This window comes from Zootoca vivipara, chromosome 10, assembly GCF_963506605.1.
Source record: "Zootoca vivipara chromosome 10, rZooViv1.1, whole genome shotgun sequence".
Lineage (NCBI taxonomy): Eukaryota > Metazoa > Chordata > Lepidosauria > Squamata > Lacertidae > Zootoca > Zootoca vivipara.
In genome coordinates, this window is record NC_083285.1 from 57,246,140 (window position 1) to 57,263,669 (window position 17,530).

A 17,530-nucleotide genomic window follows, 5' to 3' on the forward strand; every position below is an offset into this window, starting at 1 on the left:
ACCAGCCCTGCTTCTAGGGAGGGGCACAGCCTGGCGGAGCGCGAGTTCGCCGTTCCCGCCCACTTTGTGGCCCCTCCCCTTCCGTGCCTTGGCCCCTCCCCTTGCCCCCCCCTAGTTTTGATCCTGGGTACGCCCATGCTTCACAACCTTCCTCTGAAGTTACTTACAGTTCTTTGGCATTTGGTTTCTGTTGTAGGAATCTGTAGAGTTCTGACTCACCTGCCCAGCTGTGTCTAGTATTTCCATAGAAACAACTTCATCGTCAATTGTGGCCTGATGACGGTAAGTGGACTCTTAAAAGAAACACGAGAGAGAGAGAGAGAGAGAGAGAGAAAATGAAATTAAAACTCAAGAAGCAAACAGTTTTGGGTGCAGCCACTCTCAACACATCTCTATATATCTGGTTAATTAGGCCTTGGGACCCCTCCTCCCCACTCTCTATTCCGACAGATATGTGCTATGATCCCAACCAGTGTGAGGCAGTGTGGCGTACTGGCTAAATTGTTGAAGTAGGAATGATCACCCTCTCTCAGCCTAACCTACCTTGTGAGCATAACACGAGGAGGGGAGAACTATATATGCCCCTTTTTGCTCCTTGGAGGAAAGGTGGACTAGAGAGCTAATAATAACTACAAAAGCTGGATCAGGAAGTCATGGATGTTCTGAACCCAGACTCTGGCTCTAAACCTGAGCTGGAGCCTGTTGGTCGAATCCCCTTGAGCCAGAGACCCCCAAACTGGGTTTCAGAAGATGGCAACCTTCTCCTTGCCTCGAGCCAGGTTCTCCTGACAAACCAGCCTGCTCTATACCAGTGGTCTCTCTGCTCCCAACATCTGTTCACCAACACAGGCAATGCAGAAGGTGGGGAGCTGATGAGGAGTTATGCTGCAGGCAACCGGTCTACCCCTTTAAGAGTGTCCACTCTTCAGAAAGAGGGTGGAGCTTGGGAGGGGTGGCCTGGCCCAAGAAGGATAAAAGGTCTCAGCTGAGTACCAGACCTTTCCACCATTTTGGGAATTCAGATATTTCACACGATTAGAGGAGGAGAGCAGAGAACCAGCATGTCTTGTGTCTCCCTGCCCTCATGGCTCCTCGTGAGCTGGAAGACTGAATGTCTGCCATGTTTAAGAGTGACAGACTTAGGGCTAGGGTGACCCATCTTTTAAGTCCACACTCAGCCATGAGAAGATCACCAGGTAACTTTGGTCCAGGTACAATCTCTCCATGTAACCTCCCTTACAGGGATGTTGTGAGGTTAAAAGGAAGGAGCAAGAGGAATGTGACATCACCCAACGCCTTGAAGAAAGGGCAGAATATAGGTGTAAAAATTCATAGCCACAAAACATGATGTTAATCCATTTTACATGCTACTGGCATAACCTTGGATCATTTCCCACCGTCATTAATCCAATGGCTGGTTTGTTATTTGGCTCGCTCTCCTGTCATGTTCTGTTCCCTGACTGGATTGAAAGCCAAGATTTTGAGATATGTAAAACTCACGCTTTAAATATTTAGATCCATGCTTGAGATATTAATTCGGTTCAGCTTTCATTTAAAAACAACAACAATGGGGGCTACGGAATATTGGCAGAGCCAGGCACTTTCATTCCTTCCCACCCCATGTCGCCCAATTCAATTTATTTTTAAATTGCCAGAGACACAGAGTTCTTCTAAAGGAGATGCAGCGAGAAGGGGGGGGGAAAGAGAAAGCAGAATGAAAAAAACTCTCCTGGGCTGATTTGTGCCATAGAGTTGATGAATACGCTAGAAAATATGGAATTAGAATGTAGAGCAGGCACCCCCAAACTCCGGCCCTCCAGATGTTTTGGACTACAATTCCCATCATCCCTGACCACTGGTCCTGTTAGCTAGGGATCATGGGAGTTGTAGGCCAAAACATCTGGAGGGCCGAAGTTTGGGGATGCCTGATGTAGAGTCTCTGGAGTTAGGTGAAACTCATATACCCACTACACAAACTCCTAACTCAGGAACTGGAAACCTCAGGCTTGGGGGGGGCCAAATGCTTGTCTGACTGGCCCTCGGGACTCTTCCCAGACCACACCCCTTCTTCCCAGACCATATCCTTCACCAGCCTTGCTTTTCACCCTCCCTGAATGTTTTTTTTATCGCATTGCGATGTGTCCTTGAACTCTCTTGATGCCTCTTGCTTGCCTGGATGAAGGACAGAGAAGGATGTGTGAGATGTGTGTGTAGAAACTAGCCTACTATTCAAAAGTAAAATTTACATACAGTACTGTCATAGACTGGCTGGATGCAGAGGAATGGGGGGGGCACCAGCTGGGGAACCCCCAAGTGAAGAAGGCTCAGAGCCCAGGAATTGGTGGTGGGAAGGCGATGTGAGGTCAGAGGGAGGAGACTAGGGGGGAAAGTGTCAGACGCTGCGGAGGTAAAATGGCTTAGTGAGCTGGGGGAGTCTGTGGCAAAGAGAAGTCCAGAATCAGAATCAGAAATCCAGAATCAGAAATCCAGAATCAGAATCAGAAAGGAGGCCAAGAAGCAGAGATGAATCAGGCTGGTGAAGAAGCCATGGTGTCTCCCCCTCCTGCTGCAACAATCTCCCCTCCCCTGGATCTCCTATGACCAGGAAAGGTATGAAGCAGGAGAAGCAAAGAGAGGCATGTCGGCGTATCCTCAGATTGCTTTAGAATGACCCGGAAGAATAAGAGACTTAGGCAGCTGTGGGAAGGCAGGGACCTTCAGTCTCAGCAACTGCTTCCTAAGACCAAAACCCACCACAGAAGAGTTGCTGTGCTCATTAAGCCAGGGACTCTTGAACAGACCTCGTTTCTTCTAATAGAGAGTTAACTTCACTTACTCCGTGTGATTTATTGCTGGCTCACTCCTGGAACATACATTACTCTGCCCACTGTTGCCTCTGGCCCTACCCACCACGTTCATGTGGCCCCCAAAAGGTTGCCCAGGAGGAAAAGGTACACTATCCTGTCTAACACTTTGGTGGTGGAGTCTCCTATTGGGGCTTGCTAGAGGCGGGCAGAGTTGTGGGAGAGAACGAGTGAGAGGGAGAAGTGGTAGTTCTGCCCACATGGGTTGTGGCTCCACCCACCATTGGCTCTGCCCCTTCATTGACTTTTCCTGAGAGTCACTGGCCCTCCCTAGAAACGAAGCTTCCTACACACCCCTGTAGGAAACCATGTACTGTGGACACCACCCACTGGAAATTTCAGACAAAAAAGAGCAGGAACTCCCCCTGCCCCCCAATAAAACTCCTTTTTATTTACACAGTGGTACCTCTAGTTATGAACTTAATTCGTTCCGGAGGTCCATTCTTAAACTGAAACTGTTCTTAACTAGAGGCGTGCTTTCGCTAATGGGGCCTCCTGCTGCTGCTGCGCTGCTGGCACACGATTTCCATTCTCATCCTAGGGCAAAGTTCTCAACTCGAGGTAACTCTTCCAGGTTAGCGGAGTTTGTAACCTGAAGCGTTTGTAACCTGAAGTGCTTGTAACTTGCTTGGGGGCAATTACAGGTACCACTGTAATTGCTTGGGGCACAAACCATGGCTCAACATATTGCAGTGCACTCACTGCCTTGCATTATTTAGTCCCGCATGGCATTTGGGGATATAGGATGGATGGGGAAATCTATCTGGGAGCCCAGATTTTAGTTCTGCTGCACAAATGATGTGGAAGAAAAGCCCAAAGCCCAATCCATTCACGTTCTTCACTACGTCAGTGGAGAGGAGAGAAGTGAGCTGCCAACAGAAGGCATATTAAATTCGTATGAAGTCAAGTGACTTGAATATTCCACTCTCCCTTTTGGCAACTGGAAATAATGTCTTTGCGGGGCGGGTACCTGTCAAGGTCGCCTTGAGAATGATAACACACTATGGTGCTCTTTAGCTGTGAAAATCTGGATAAGAAAGCAGCTCCCCAAACAAGGCATGCCACTAATTAAACAGGGGACAGACTACAGAACTCCGATACAGAATTCAGTGCCACTTTCTTTGGAGAATAGCAACGCCTCCTTTCTTCACTATTCCCCCCCCCCAAAAAAAAAGTATCAGCATTTTTTGATGAGTTAAGGAGCTTGTGGTGGACTTTAGGAGACAGAAGAACGAGGTCCAGCCACTTTTGATTGACGGAATTTGTGTGGAGAGGGTAACAACGTTTAGATTTCTAGGCATTGAGTTACAGGAGGATCTGTCCTGGAGTGTTAATACAAGGGGGCTTGTGAAGAAGGCGCAGCAGAGACTGTATTTTTTGAGAATTTTAAGGAAAAACCATCTTCCACAAAAGCTGCTGCTTGCCTTCTATCACTGTGCCATACAGAGCGTGCTCACGTACGGTTTATGTGTGTGGTACGGAAGCTGTACTTCCCAGGACAGAGCAGGGCTGTGTAGAATTATTAAAACAGCAGAGAGCATTATTGGCTGCTCACTCTCCACCTTAGAACAAATCTATACCACCAGGTGCCATAGAGAAGCACTAGACATATCAAGAGATCCAACGCACCCTGGTCACCATTTCTTTCAGCTCCTGCCATCGGGATGGAGATATAGAACAATGCAGGCAAGAACGAGCCGTCTCAGGAACAGTTTCTTCTCTAGAGCGATTTTGGCCTTAAATGGAAAGCCTGGACTTTGAAGTCATCTTATTTTACTTGTTATTTTGTATTATATTTACTGTTTTTAATTAGGTTTTTGTAATTTTGGATTATGCGGAATGCTTTATCTGAGTGGATGTAGCAACCGAGTAATTTCGTTGTTCCCGCAAGGGGACAATGACAATAAAGATATCTGTTGCTGCTTCTAGACAGCCGATATTTTGCAGCTGGGATTCAACTGCATACTGGCAAATGCAGTTTGTGCAGTTGAAGAAGTGGATCGGGCACTCTTGCACAACAAACTTTCATTTAAAAAACAACACCCCCCAAAAAACAACAACAACAACTTGTGGACTTAGTTCAGGAAGGAAATTGAAAGGGCAAATGCACTGGAAAGAGCAGCATAAGGAATGCTTGGGATAATATATAACCTCTCCACGAACTAATTGCAATGAAGGCTCGGTAAACAGCACCTTCCCCACAAACAGAGCTTGGGAAATGGTATTAATTGTTAAACCACTCTAGGATTTGTAGTTCTGCAAGGGGAATAGGAGTCTCCCAAAAGGGATGTGGGTGGCGCTGTGGGTTAAACCACAGAGCCTAGGGCTTGTCGATCAGAAGGTCAGCGGTTCAAATCCCCGCGACAGGGTGAGCTCCCGTTGCTCGGTCCCAGCTCCTGCCTACCGAGCAGTTCGAAAGCATGTCAAAGTGCAAGTAGATAGATAGGAACCACTACAGCGGGAAGGTAAATGGCATTTCCGTGTGCTGCTCTGGTTCACCAGAAGCGGCTTTGTCATGCTGGCCACATGACCTGGAAGCTGTACGTCGGCTCTCTCGGCCAATAACAACGAGATAAGCGACGCAACCCCAGAGTCGGTCACGACTGGACCCAATGGTCAGGGGTCCCTTTACCTTTACTAACAACTTTCAGCACTCTTAATGAACTACAGCTCCCAGGATTCTTTGGGGGAGGGGGGCAGGAGACATGGCTGTTTAAATTGGTATGATGCTACTTTAAACACATAGTGCACATAAGAGCCATTAATGATCATGTGACCTATCTATTTTTGAAATGTCATTGAGCTAAGCATTATGGTAAGTAACTCCATACTTACTGGCGTAAAAGATTTTAGAGAACAATCCTATGTTTAAAAGCCAACCCGCCTATTCCTTCCCCCTCCAGTGGTTTTTAGAAATAAAATGTTGAGGTCATCTGCGCTGGCAAGAGCCCCAAACATCTTTCCCCCCACAACACCGCAAGTCATACCCATTCTGTGTATCTCATTGCCTGACATAACTGCTCTCTACTCAACGGCCACAAGGGAGCATTTAGAAGGTGGTAGCGGTGGGGGAGGAAGATGTTCCAAAAGCACTATTAAGAATGAACAGCTTCATTGGCAAGAGAGCCATTTATTTGATTTTGCACGGGCTTGTTTTTAGAGGACCTGGCAGCCGTCCACAGATCATTTAAATTGTCCTTGGTCTGCAGAGTATGCGACTGGAATGCCATATGCTTGAGTCGAAATGGGTTGCCAGAAAAAAGGATCACACAAATTCTGACTTTGCATGAATACTCCACATTTGGAGCAGACCACAATTGGAAGGCCGGATCATTTGGGTTTTTAGAATAGCTCGGAGAATTTGAATCATCAAGAAAAGACCTTTCAAGAAGCCAAGATTCTCCCCACCCCCCAAAAAAACCTCGGGAATGCTTAATGGACTGGTTTTGTATTGTGCTCCAAATCTAACTTTAATTGCCTTGTTGGGGGTTGAATCAGATCCAAATCTTATTGCCTGGTGTATTGGCAGAGGAGAGTGCTCTTAACAGTACATGGCTTGACTCTTCTGCACAGTTACCAGAGCGGTTTTCATTACACCTTCAGCTTGAGGCAGAAGGTTGCTGCTTCTAGTGTCATGACCTTTAAAGATTTGTATACTCTGCTCTTTAGGGGGGGGGGATGAGCAAAACCCTGTGCCAAGCCAACTCGAAAACCACGTCAACAAATGCCGAATTCTTCACAATTTATATAAACACACCCACGTTCGCATAAACTAGGGGTGAGCTTCATTTCCCGTTCCATTTTTGTACGGCCATTCTGCCACCACCTGCAAAAATAGAGTGGGAATTGCTTTTTTGGGGGGGGGAGGGTGTTCAAATTGCTAAAAGAAGGGTTTTATTTGTCTTTTATTTCCTTTAGCGGAATGTATATATTGCTTGCTTGCAGTAGAACTTCTAAGGAGTTTGCGAGAAATATCAAAATTATCAATAAAAAACATTTTAAAACAATAGTAAAATGCATCAGCGTTGATGGGTCTGGGTAAACCTGCCTAAGCAAAAATGTTTCAAGCAGGTGCTGAAAAACATACAGCGAAGGAACCAGCCTGATGTCAATAGGCAGGGAGTTCCAGTTCAAACTTTACCAGGAAATGGTCTGACCCATAACAAGGGCATGTATTGCACCCCCGCCCCCGACTTGGGTTCACCCTCATATCGCTAGGGGTAAAGATTACATCGAGAGTATGCCCTACCAGGTGCATTGGATCAATGACCATTGGGTGGTTTTTTGGGATGTGTGTGTGTGTGTGTGTTATCATTGCAATAACAATGCTAGGATTGTTCCCTTGCTGATCTTGAAAGTGACTGGAAGTTAGAAGGTTGTAGAGAGGGAGAGGTACTATAAATCAATCAAGTCCTATAAATCATCTTTCCAACCGGCTCTGCGGCATTCCAGGGTTACAGGCAACAGAATAGAACTTACCAAGAGTAGGATCATACTCCCATATAAACCGTTTGGTCAGAAAACGCACCACGAGAGCTATGGAGAAAGAAACAAATGACGTTAGATTCAAAGGAGTACAAATCTTTTGTTCAGGAACATTCTCTAGGTCAGGCATCCCCAAACTGCAGCCCTCCAGATGTTTTGGCCTACAACTCCCATGATCCCTAGCTAACAGGACCAGTGGTCGGGGATGATGGGAACTGTAGTCCAAAACATCTGGAGGGCCAAAGTTTGGGGATGCCTGGTCTAGGTGAAGAGCCTGCAGCTTCTGGATGCTACTGGACTACAACAACTTCCATCATCCCTTACCACTGATGATACTTGGAAAAGGGCACAGGTTCCTCATCCGTATTCTAGACAGTTGCTGTATTTGAGGGCTGTGTGGCACAATATTGCAGGACAGAGCAGATTCACACAACCAAACTAGCATGTTGAGAATTTGGCTTGAATGGATTCCACACTGAATTCAGTGTATTGGGGGGGGGGCTCAGTCTCTTAGCTACAATACTGCAGCTCTGTACAAGAGTCTCGTAGGATGAGGACATTCAAGCAGAATTTCTTCATTATTTCCTGTCACGTAACGTCAGGTGCCCTAGGTACAGAAAGTGCTCAAATACTGACCTTTGACTGCAGCATGTGTCTGCACTGAGTGTAATTTGGGGAAGTAAATTCAGTCAGTCTGAGGGCCACATTGCATCATGGGGATCCTTTCAGGGGCCGCACCCCAGTGGTGTGGTCAGAGGCAAAAGTCAGGGTTTTTGTTTTTTTTAATACACACATACACACTTCTACTGCACTAAAAATCTGCATGCTCCATCAATTAATGAAAAGAGAAATGGAATAGAGAAAAAAATGTCCAAAGGGAGAAGAAAAATAAAATTAGTGATATTCTCATGGGTATTAACTTTGCATTCAAGGGGGGGGGGTCAAGGGGTGTGCCGTTTTTTGCATTCAGCAAATCATTTCTCTGGAGGGCTGCACTCTGCAACCATCCTGGTGCTTGTCTTTCCTGAAAAATGCATATAATAATAATAATAATAATAATAATAATAATAATAATAATAATATATTATTTATACCCACCCATCTGGCTGGGTTTCCCCAGCCACTCTGGGCAGTTTCCAACAGAAATATTAAAATACAATAATTTATTAAACATTAAAAGGGTTGCCTTCAGATGTCCTCATTCCCAGCTAAGCTTTCCTGCAAGCCCAAAAAGGTGGGGAGGCTGTCTGCTGTCTGCCTAGCCTAGCAGCTGTTCAATGTTATTTATTTAAGTGAATTTTTTAAAAAGCTTTTAAAGAAATCAGTGTAGCAATGTATTTTTTAATTCAATTAACAAGCAAGAGGTTTTTTTATTTAACATGCTGCTTTTTGAGTTTTCTATGTTCACCCAAGCTTCAAAATGCTAAAAGACCAGCAACATTTGGATCCTCCTCTCTCTGTTCAGCATACAAGGAAGGATGATAGTTCATAGCCACACCTGTACCATATGTTTAAAGCACTCTTATACCACTAAAAGTCATGGTTTTCCCTAAGAATCCTGGGAACTGTCGTTTGTTCAGGATGCTGAGAGTTATGAGGCCCCTGTTCCCCTAACAGAGCTACAATTCCCGGAGTTATCTGGGCTGAGGGATTGCTAAAGTTTGGAAGAACCCTTAGTTATTTTCTGCAATGTATTTCCATAAAACCAATTTGATTTACGCGTAATGTTTTATGAAACCAAGGCTAACATAACTTTTGATTAGCTATTTGCAATGGTTCATCATTATCGTTTTTTTTTTTTTAGGCACATATTTGCTTTCTGGGTTTGGCTAGCATCAGAGTCACAACCACAAAACTCTTAAGAAAAATGTTTTTCCTTGTGGTATAAACTACCCATCCATTAGCAGGATGGGCTGTTAAATCTTGTGAGAACATCTGCTTCGCTGAATGGATCGGAAGTCTGGAGAAGTTCAGGTAAACACCCTTGACGTTCTAATTCAGTGTACATCAAACCTCCCAACATGCTGTGGTTTCTGTAGTGCTCCAGCTAAACGCCATGGCAATAAGGAGATGGACAAAATGTTAAGTTTAGGATCCACATTTTGTTCTGTATTGTGACCTTTCCATTCCTCTGACCTCCAAACGGGGGCCACTTGGCAAGTCCTTCTCTCTCTTCCTTAATAGTGTATATGGAAGAGACAATTAAAAGCATTTTGGAAACCAGCTGCATCTAGCTGCATGCTTGGGCCATTTCCTCTTACACTTCCTTGGTTAACAGAAATATGGATGGAGGTTACATAAACATGTGCTGGACATATGGCTTCCTGAAAATGTCCTTAAAGGCATTTTTGAAGTAGAGGGGCCCTTCTTTCTCCTCAATGTCCGCAAGATGTAAAATGGGCCCAGGCAACTGCTCTTACAGCAGGCATCCCCAACCTTTGGCACTCCAGATGTTTCCTATTTATAGTAGGTCTAGCCAAGACAGTGCCCTGCAGATGTTTTTGGACTCCGGCTCCCATCAGTCCCTCCTAGCATGGTCAAGAATGATGGGAGATTAGTCAGGGGTGGTTAGGAAGTACCCAGGAAGCCTGAGTCCCAGGTCCTTTTAACAAGGCTCCAGATCTCCACCCCCATCCTCCCTTCTTGAACAATTTTCACAAATGAATCTTTGCCTGTTGTTCTGCCTTACATGGGAGTCCTTTTTTGAGGCATACAAAGATAAGAAGAACCTGCTAGTCCATCTAGTTCTGCTTTTTTCTTACAGCTGCCAACCAGAGGTCCATGCAAAACCCATAAGCAGAACCTGAGTGTGTCATCCATCTCCGCGTCTATGATTCACTGAGGTTCGCCATCTGATGAATATCTGTTGCTGTAATTCAGACAATGGCTTATATTACACAGTGCTTGGTCTCAAGTCTTGAGAAGCACATCCCCCTCCAGGTCTGGATGTTCTGAGATAAGAGATAAGTGCGCTGGGTTACCACAGCAACACCAGCAAGGCCTATAACTTGCTGAGTTATTCCTCCTCCCACTGGTCCAGGAATGGAGAGATGGGTATTGCCCTGTTGCAAATTATGATGCTGCACTCTTTGTGGGACAGGGTCTGACTCTGAATCTGTGAGAATCAGGGGGAGACAGTGTCGACTTTATGCGTTAGCTAGCATGGCGACCGTGTTAGTGGCTCTTTCTGTACATATGAATCTTTACTTCAGAGACCCGAGGAACTGCATGTGGCCTCACAACACCTCTGTATTTTCTTTAAAATAATGGAGGGCATTTGAACCCCTCTTTTCTGTAAGGATGACATTACTGAAGCTGTGATGGGAAAGAAGGTCAGAACAGGGAAGGTGACGAAAGCATCACATAAGGAAGGAATAAAGCTCTAAACAACAGTAATCACTGCTGATAAATATGCTCATCAATGCATTAGGTTAAATCCTGGTAAAATAATGCACATTGTGCCTAAATCTGCCACCTTTTGCATATGTTTACTCATGTTTATAATCAAGACATCTGTTTGTTCCTACTGATTGTTTAGCACATAGCGTCTGAAAATCTGCTGTCTATAAAATAGCTATTTCTACGGTAAACATATTTTATTGTCACACATGCGCACACAGAGCCTATTTCGCAACCCCATTAAATCACAACCCTTCCGATTAGTCCCACTGAAATAAATAAAATAAAAATCTAGAATAGAATAGATGCAACCCTGATAGGCCGACGCCAGATCTTTTCCACTAAGCAGAGTAGATGGCATTCCTAAAGGAACATGGCTTCTAGCCTTTTAAGACCACCAAGGGATACAACAGGGCTTCTGGTCCAGCTTCTCCCATCAGCTGTTGAACACCGCACTCCTTAGCAATGCTTAAAGAACACAGCCAAATCCCACTTGAAATATAGTCTACAAATTTTATTATTATTTAGATATTGCCGTCTGTGTACATGGTAAGCTGCGGACTAACATAAGCAGAGGAAAGGCTCTGCCCTGAGATGTTAATCTCCATTTAGGTCTAGTTCTCAGTGTGGTAGTTAAATCTGTGTCTGGGTGATGTCAATTCAAACAGCAGGTAGGGATGCGCAGAATGGAACGTTCCTTCCTGAAAACAATTCCTTTCAAACAGAAAGTCAGACGCCAGAGCAAAGCGCTAGCCCAGAAGCCTTTCCCTCCCCCTTTGGCAGTAGATAAGCAGAACAAAGGAAAATGAGCCTTCTTACCAGTTAGAAACTTTAATGATCACAGCGAGAGAACAAAGAATCCATTTCCTAGGAATGGCAGTGCTCCCAATTAAGGGTTCCACCCACTTCCTCCCTAGTCACCCACGTCACTACTGCATCTTGTACCCTGAGCTCATAACCACTGTGCTTTCTGTGCTGCCAACTTATCGGCTCTTCTTGACCTTGGGCTGAGTCAGTGAATGGTTTCCAGAGACAGTGAATCTGTTAACTCTCTCTCTCTTCCAGTGCTGCTGCTTCTTCTCCTAGCTGTTCCCCATCCAGTATTTCCCAGCTTCTGCCTTCTGAACTATGCCCCTCTGCAAACCACTGTTCCAAATCTATACTGTCTATACTGTCCTCCTGCTCCTGGGAAGATTCAGGATGCTAATCAGGAGCAGGGGGAGGGGGAGGGGGAGGCTCTCACCATTCCTCCTAAGTGCAGCCCTCCTCAGCACGGTCCCTGACATCGTCAGTCCCAGGCAAAATGGTCAACGGTCAGGGGTAATGAGAGTTGTAGTCTATCAAAAAGCACAGGATGAGAGCAAGGTTCTCAAAGTGTGTAAGTGTGGGTGTTCTTATAACAGCCAATACAACTGCTTTCTTAAAAAACAAACTGCAAATACCACTGAAATACAGTGCACACAATAAAGTTTCTGTAACATGTTATCCTATCACCAATATTCTCTTTATCCAACGTCTCATATTTCCTTTCTACAATCTTGATACACAGATTTCTGATTCCAGCATAAGCTGAGTTTACACTGTTGTTCCAGTTTTTCATATATAACCCTTTTCCAAATCCTATTCTGCAGGATATTGTGCATCAGTATTCTTTGGCATATATCTATTTATCACTCTCCCAAAGACAAAAGTTATTCCCCACTCCATCAATTTATTGTCACTAAAATGCCAGAAGCCAATATATGCTCAAATAAGTTTTAAAGACTCAACTGGAACCGAACCAAATCTGAATCAAACCACCCAATCTATCAAGGGAAAAGCCAAGGCAATAGTTAGCTGGGGTGGAGGAATCTCCATTGAATACCCTTCCTTGTTTTGTGTGCATGTCGATGGGGTAAAGAGGTACAGGTTTCTCAATAATAGATAGCTGGCTGCCATTTTCACTGCTGCCTGATGGGGTTTGAAGCCAATGCAATGAGTTCTTTCCCCCCAGCTGTTTTGTTCTGTTACAACTGGTGAAGCTCAGAGCATTTGTTTCTTGACCCTGGAGAGGATCAGTGGGGCAAAATTTGATATCTACCAGCCTTGCACTTGTTAACCCTTTTCCTGAAGTTTCTTCTCATATACCTTGAATTGTGCTTTCATCTTGCAAGGCCAGTTAAGTGAAAGATTATTATTATTTATCTAGGCACATTATTTCGATTAATATAGCAAAATGCTGCTTGGAGGATTATGGTTTTTGTGTGTCCCCCACCCCCATAAATATCAGTGCTGTTGAATAAAACCTACAGCTATACATAATGGATGTTGTAAAACCAACAGCTTATTGGGAGTTTTAGGATCTTGACAGCCAAGAGGATTCTTTTATCCCAGGCCTGCACAACTTTATTTAATTTTATCTCTATCTCACTTTTTGATGTAAGAAGTTTCCCAAGGTAACTTGTGTTACACAATAAATTATAATTATCCCGGGGCTGGGAATGGGCAAGTCTGACAATTGTGGTTCCTCTCAGTCTTTCACTTCCCTGCTCTTTTTTTATTAAATATTTTTTATTAATTTTACAATAAGAAACAACCAAAACAAACAGCACAATGAAACATAATAAACACAAAAACCATAACAATACAAAGAAAAACACAAAGGATCCAAATAAACAATCTTTTTCTTTTAACATTGTAAAGAGGGACTTCCTCGAGTTCTCTCCAACTGCGATTCATTTCTTCTTCATCTTTAGCAATTTCCAATTTAATTATTAAAAATCTCTCATACCTCTATTTATCTCTCCTTTTTCCGCAATCCACAGTTTCTATACACTTCTAAATCTAATCTTAATATACAATTTTACCATATTTTTTCAAATAAATTTTAAATTCTTTCCATTCTTCTTCTATCGCTTCTTCTCCCCGGTCGCGGATTCTCCCGGTCATTTCAGCCAGTTCCATGTATTCCATCATCTTCATTTGCCAATCTTCCACTGTTGGTAACTCCTGAGTCTTCCAGTTTTTAGCTAGTAATACTCTTGCCGCGGTTGTAGCATACATAAAGAAATTTACATTTTTCTTAGGGGTCTCTCATCACTTCCCTGCTCTTAAGCTCTGTCCTCCACATTTCCACTTCAGCCTTGCTTTTCTTAGAAACTAGTCCTCATTGAAATCCATTAGCATTTTAGTGCCAATTTCTCCTAGTCCACATATTTTTGTGTGCAGTTTTGCTTGCCATACACGTTTCTGCAAACAATTTCGCCTTGTATAATGCATTTTTGTACTCTATTTTCACCAACAGATGCATTGTTATTGCACACTTGACCCTAATATATTATGCATTTGTGTTCACGCTACTTGACTGGAGAATTGCGCTGTGAAATGTAAACAATTGCCAGTTGCAAAAGATGTCTGTTTTGGAATCAGAAAATGCAAAGTTATTGTTGCTGTGTTGCTTTTGAGCAACAAACCTCGAGGAAATATACAACCTTACACATGATCGGGTTCACCGATGCTGTTTTGTCTTAGTTTATTATTTACTGAATGTTTATGATGCAAAATAAAGACCTTTACAAAGAAAGTAGGCAAGTTCATCAATCAAGGCAATCTGGATCAAATAGCAACCCCCAGCAGTTTCGACCTCTTCTGGTAAATATCATTGCTCTGGGATCTTACCACACAAATCAACACCTTAGATAATGGCTGTCCACTGTCCCATCTTTCTCTCCTAACTGTTGTGCTGCTTTTATGAGACGTGAAAAGAGGGTGACTTCATGACTTCTGCCAGCTGCCTTTGGCATACTCTTAAAGAATCTAAGTGTCCACCAATTGCAGGGTGACTTACTGATTTAATTCCAGGGTGACTTAATGACTTCTGAATTGTTTGTCAAGGATCTGCTCAGGCAGAAAGTGCTCTGATGTGTATTGCAGCAGGGCAAAAGACGCTCTGTGTTCTCTAGCCTCTTTTGATCCAGTCCATCACCTATAAACACACAGGGCTGCATCCCACTCAGAATCGACCCAATTATGGTATTCGAGATGACTAATTTAGGATTATTCATTTACTCTTGAGTATAATGTAGTTGGGTACAACCAACCTTAAATAAGAATTACGATCTATGCAGCTTTGGGAATCAAAAGCTGCCTAGGCCATACCTGATCTGAAGGCCTAATCCAAAACTGGATAGATAGACCAACCGAATCCATGGTGTAGTGCAAATTTGAGCATGATATTCGAGTTTGTTACTGAAGGGAGCAACTGACATATTCAAAAATGCAGCAGTTGGGCTTTTCATGGACTCAGAAAATGGAGTTCAAAATGGAACGTTGGGGTGATTCTAATCTCTTTTAGCATTTTAACTTTTGTATGTTTTAAAGTAATTCTTTCTTGATTTTTACTGTTTTATATTTTGTAATTCGCTTTGAGGTTTCTTTCCCCTTACAATCAAGCAGCGTTTAAATTTTTCTGAAACAAGCAAGCAAGAAAACAAATGGAACAACATCTGGTGCTCCAACTGCATTCAGTGAGTGAGCTCTAGATGATATATCATATTTGAAATTTGTGGGGATTTGTCTGCTTCAGTATAATCTGTGCAGTTATGCAAAGCCGTTTATGCATTGCAAGAAGCATCTTTTCCTGCTGAGTCTGCCTCACTCTTCTCTTCCTTTTAGTGCTTGTTCTTTATCTCGCCAGCCTCCTAAGAAGAATTAGCAGACATGCTGCAAGCAGAGGCTAATGCCTGTGGCCACCAACCCCTTCCCCGTTAATAATATTTGCTGTTGTGTCCAACCATCTGGCTTCTGCCTTTCCTCAGCTCGACCTAGCCAGCAGCGTGGGTGGGTGGCAGAGCAGGTTAATTGCCTGCCTTTTCTAAAGATCAACAACTCACTGCACACCATAGAAGCTGTAAGAGTTGCAGCAGGCATGGAAGAACCGGAGAGGCGGGGCAAGGTAAGCAGAGAGGGGGTCCACTTCAGAGCTGGTTAAAAAGCATGCCACTTTGTGTACTGAGTAGGGATGAGGGAGAAACTCAGCTCCGTTCACATTTAAAGGTGACTCTGCCTAGTTTGCACTACCTGAAGCAATCCTCCTTAGAAATCCCGAATCATCCGAATTTTGCAATGCAGGTCTCCATTCAAGTAACGTGCCTTAACGATGCATATGCCAAGTTTAAGGTGTGCATTGTAATGCATACGGGAGCAAAAATGCCTGCAGAAATGCAATATATTGGGGAAAATTGATTTGCAAAAATGTGCACATTAGGCAAAATTGCCTAGAATGAAATTTTGCATTAAGAGGAGCCTGGATTCTCATCAAGCTCCTCCTCCTCCTCCTCCTCCTCCTTCTAAAAAAAGAATTGCAAACTGATGTGGAAATGTGGATAACTGAACTGCAGGAAGAAAAAAAATGGGAAACCAAGAGAATTCAAAACTGTCCGGATTGCCCATCCCAAGTACTGCATGCCAACAATCATTGAGCAGTTGCACGATCCATTTCACTCTACTTTTCCCCAGCATTCAGGGCTGGCGCAAGAAAATGGTCTGCCTGAACTGCTGTCCTTACTCCTCTTCATCTTATCCTGCCTCTACTACCGCTCTCACATTGTTACTCCCCCCCCCTAATTTTAGGCACCATTAGCCACCAAAGCAAACCACAGTTGTGGTGCAGGTGCTTTCATGGCCACCCTACCCAGAATGCTTCACACTGAGGGCCCACTTAACTCTTGCCAGAGGCAGGGAGGGAGCAGACAGAGCCCCTCACCCTGGGGCAGTAAGCCAGCAGAGGGAAGCAGCAGGCCTGGCAGGGGGGCAAGACAAATTTGCCCCCCTCTGTGCCTGCTTTCTGAGGCAGTTGCTTTAGTTTGCCTAATGGAAGCGCCGACTTCTGCTCCACCAATGCTTCTGCCTCCACCAGCAACCACGATTCCTGCTGGGATTTGAGCAAGGGCAAAGCTCTTCCCCGTCTTTACCTGTCACGTGGCTCTGAGATGTGACTCAGTCCTGGTTGCCATTTCCCCAAGCTTATGATTCCGCTCAAGAGCCTGCTCCCCACTCTCCCCACGAGTCAAGGCTTTATGTATACAAACAGTCTGAACTTCTTCAGCATTACAGTTCCCATATTCCCCTTTTTAAAAGAAACCACAGTGAAAAAGGTCTGGAAAATGCGTCACCGCTGTCAGAAAGTTCAGATACAACACAAGACCCTGAGAAAGCGGCTGTCAGTCAGAGCGGGCTGCCCTTGTGTCTGCTGGGTCAACAGCAGACGCTCGGCTTAAAAACAAGCTCCAGGAGAAAGTCAAGGGTGCTCCTGTGCTGAAATTGCCCCTCCAATTTCTTTTATGTTTTCTTCCCTTGTGATTTTTGTGCCTCATAGACAGGCATCTTTAGACCTTCTTTGTAATTTCAGTGTGTGCAGCGCTGAGCTTACCTCATTGCTGCTGGTGGCTGTGGGTGGACTGTTTTCACTTCTCTGATCTGAAGAATATTTCCTAATCTGGAAAAAGTCGCACAGGAGGAGTTGCCTCATGGTATCTTTGCTTGTACTTCAATTAAACTATAGCAGTGACCAATTTACAAGTGTCCAATTGGCGTGCGTCCGTGCACGTCACTCTAAACCCAGAAGTGACTTTTAAAATAGCAAAAATGGCCCTCAAAGAGCCCAGAAAGGGCCAAAGGTGCAAAAACGGTGCCTAGCAACCCCACAAACCTTTGCAATTGCAATCCCAGGAGCCCTTGCGCCGACCGTTGAGAATTGGGAGTTTGAGCAAGGAGGTTTGGAGGGAGCTCTGGTTTTTAATGGG

At 44.3% G+C, this 17,530-nt stretch overlaps 1 protein-coding gene across 1 annotated transcript in view; it reads right to left on the reverse strand.

The window, feature by feature from the left end:
* RERG (RAS like estrogen regulated growth inhibitor) overlaps positions 1–17,530 on the reverse strand; it is a 107,172-nt gene that overhangs the window by 9,026 nt on the left and 80,616 nt on the right. Inside the window, exons 3-4 of the mRNA XM_035126985.2 lie at positions 7,344–7,400; positions 220–293 (exon numbers count right to left, since the gene is read on the reverse strand). Of these exons, the coding sequence (XP_034982876.1) occupies positions 220–293; positions 7,344–7,400 (131 nt within the window). The remainder of the gene's footprint in view (positions 1–219; positions 294–7,343; positions 7,401–17,530) is intronic.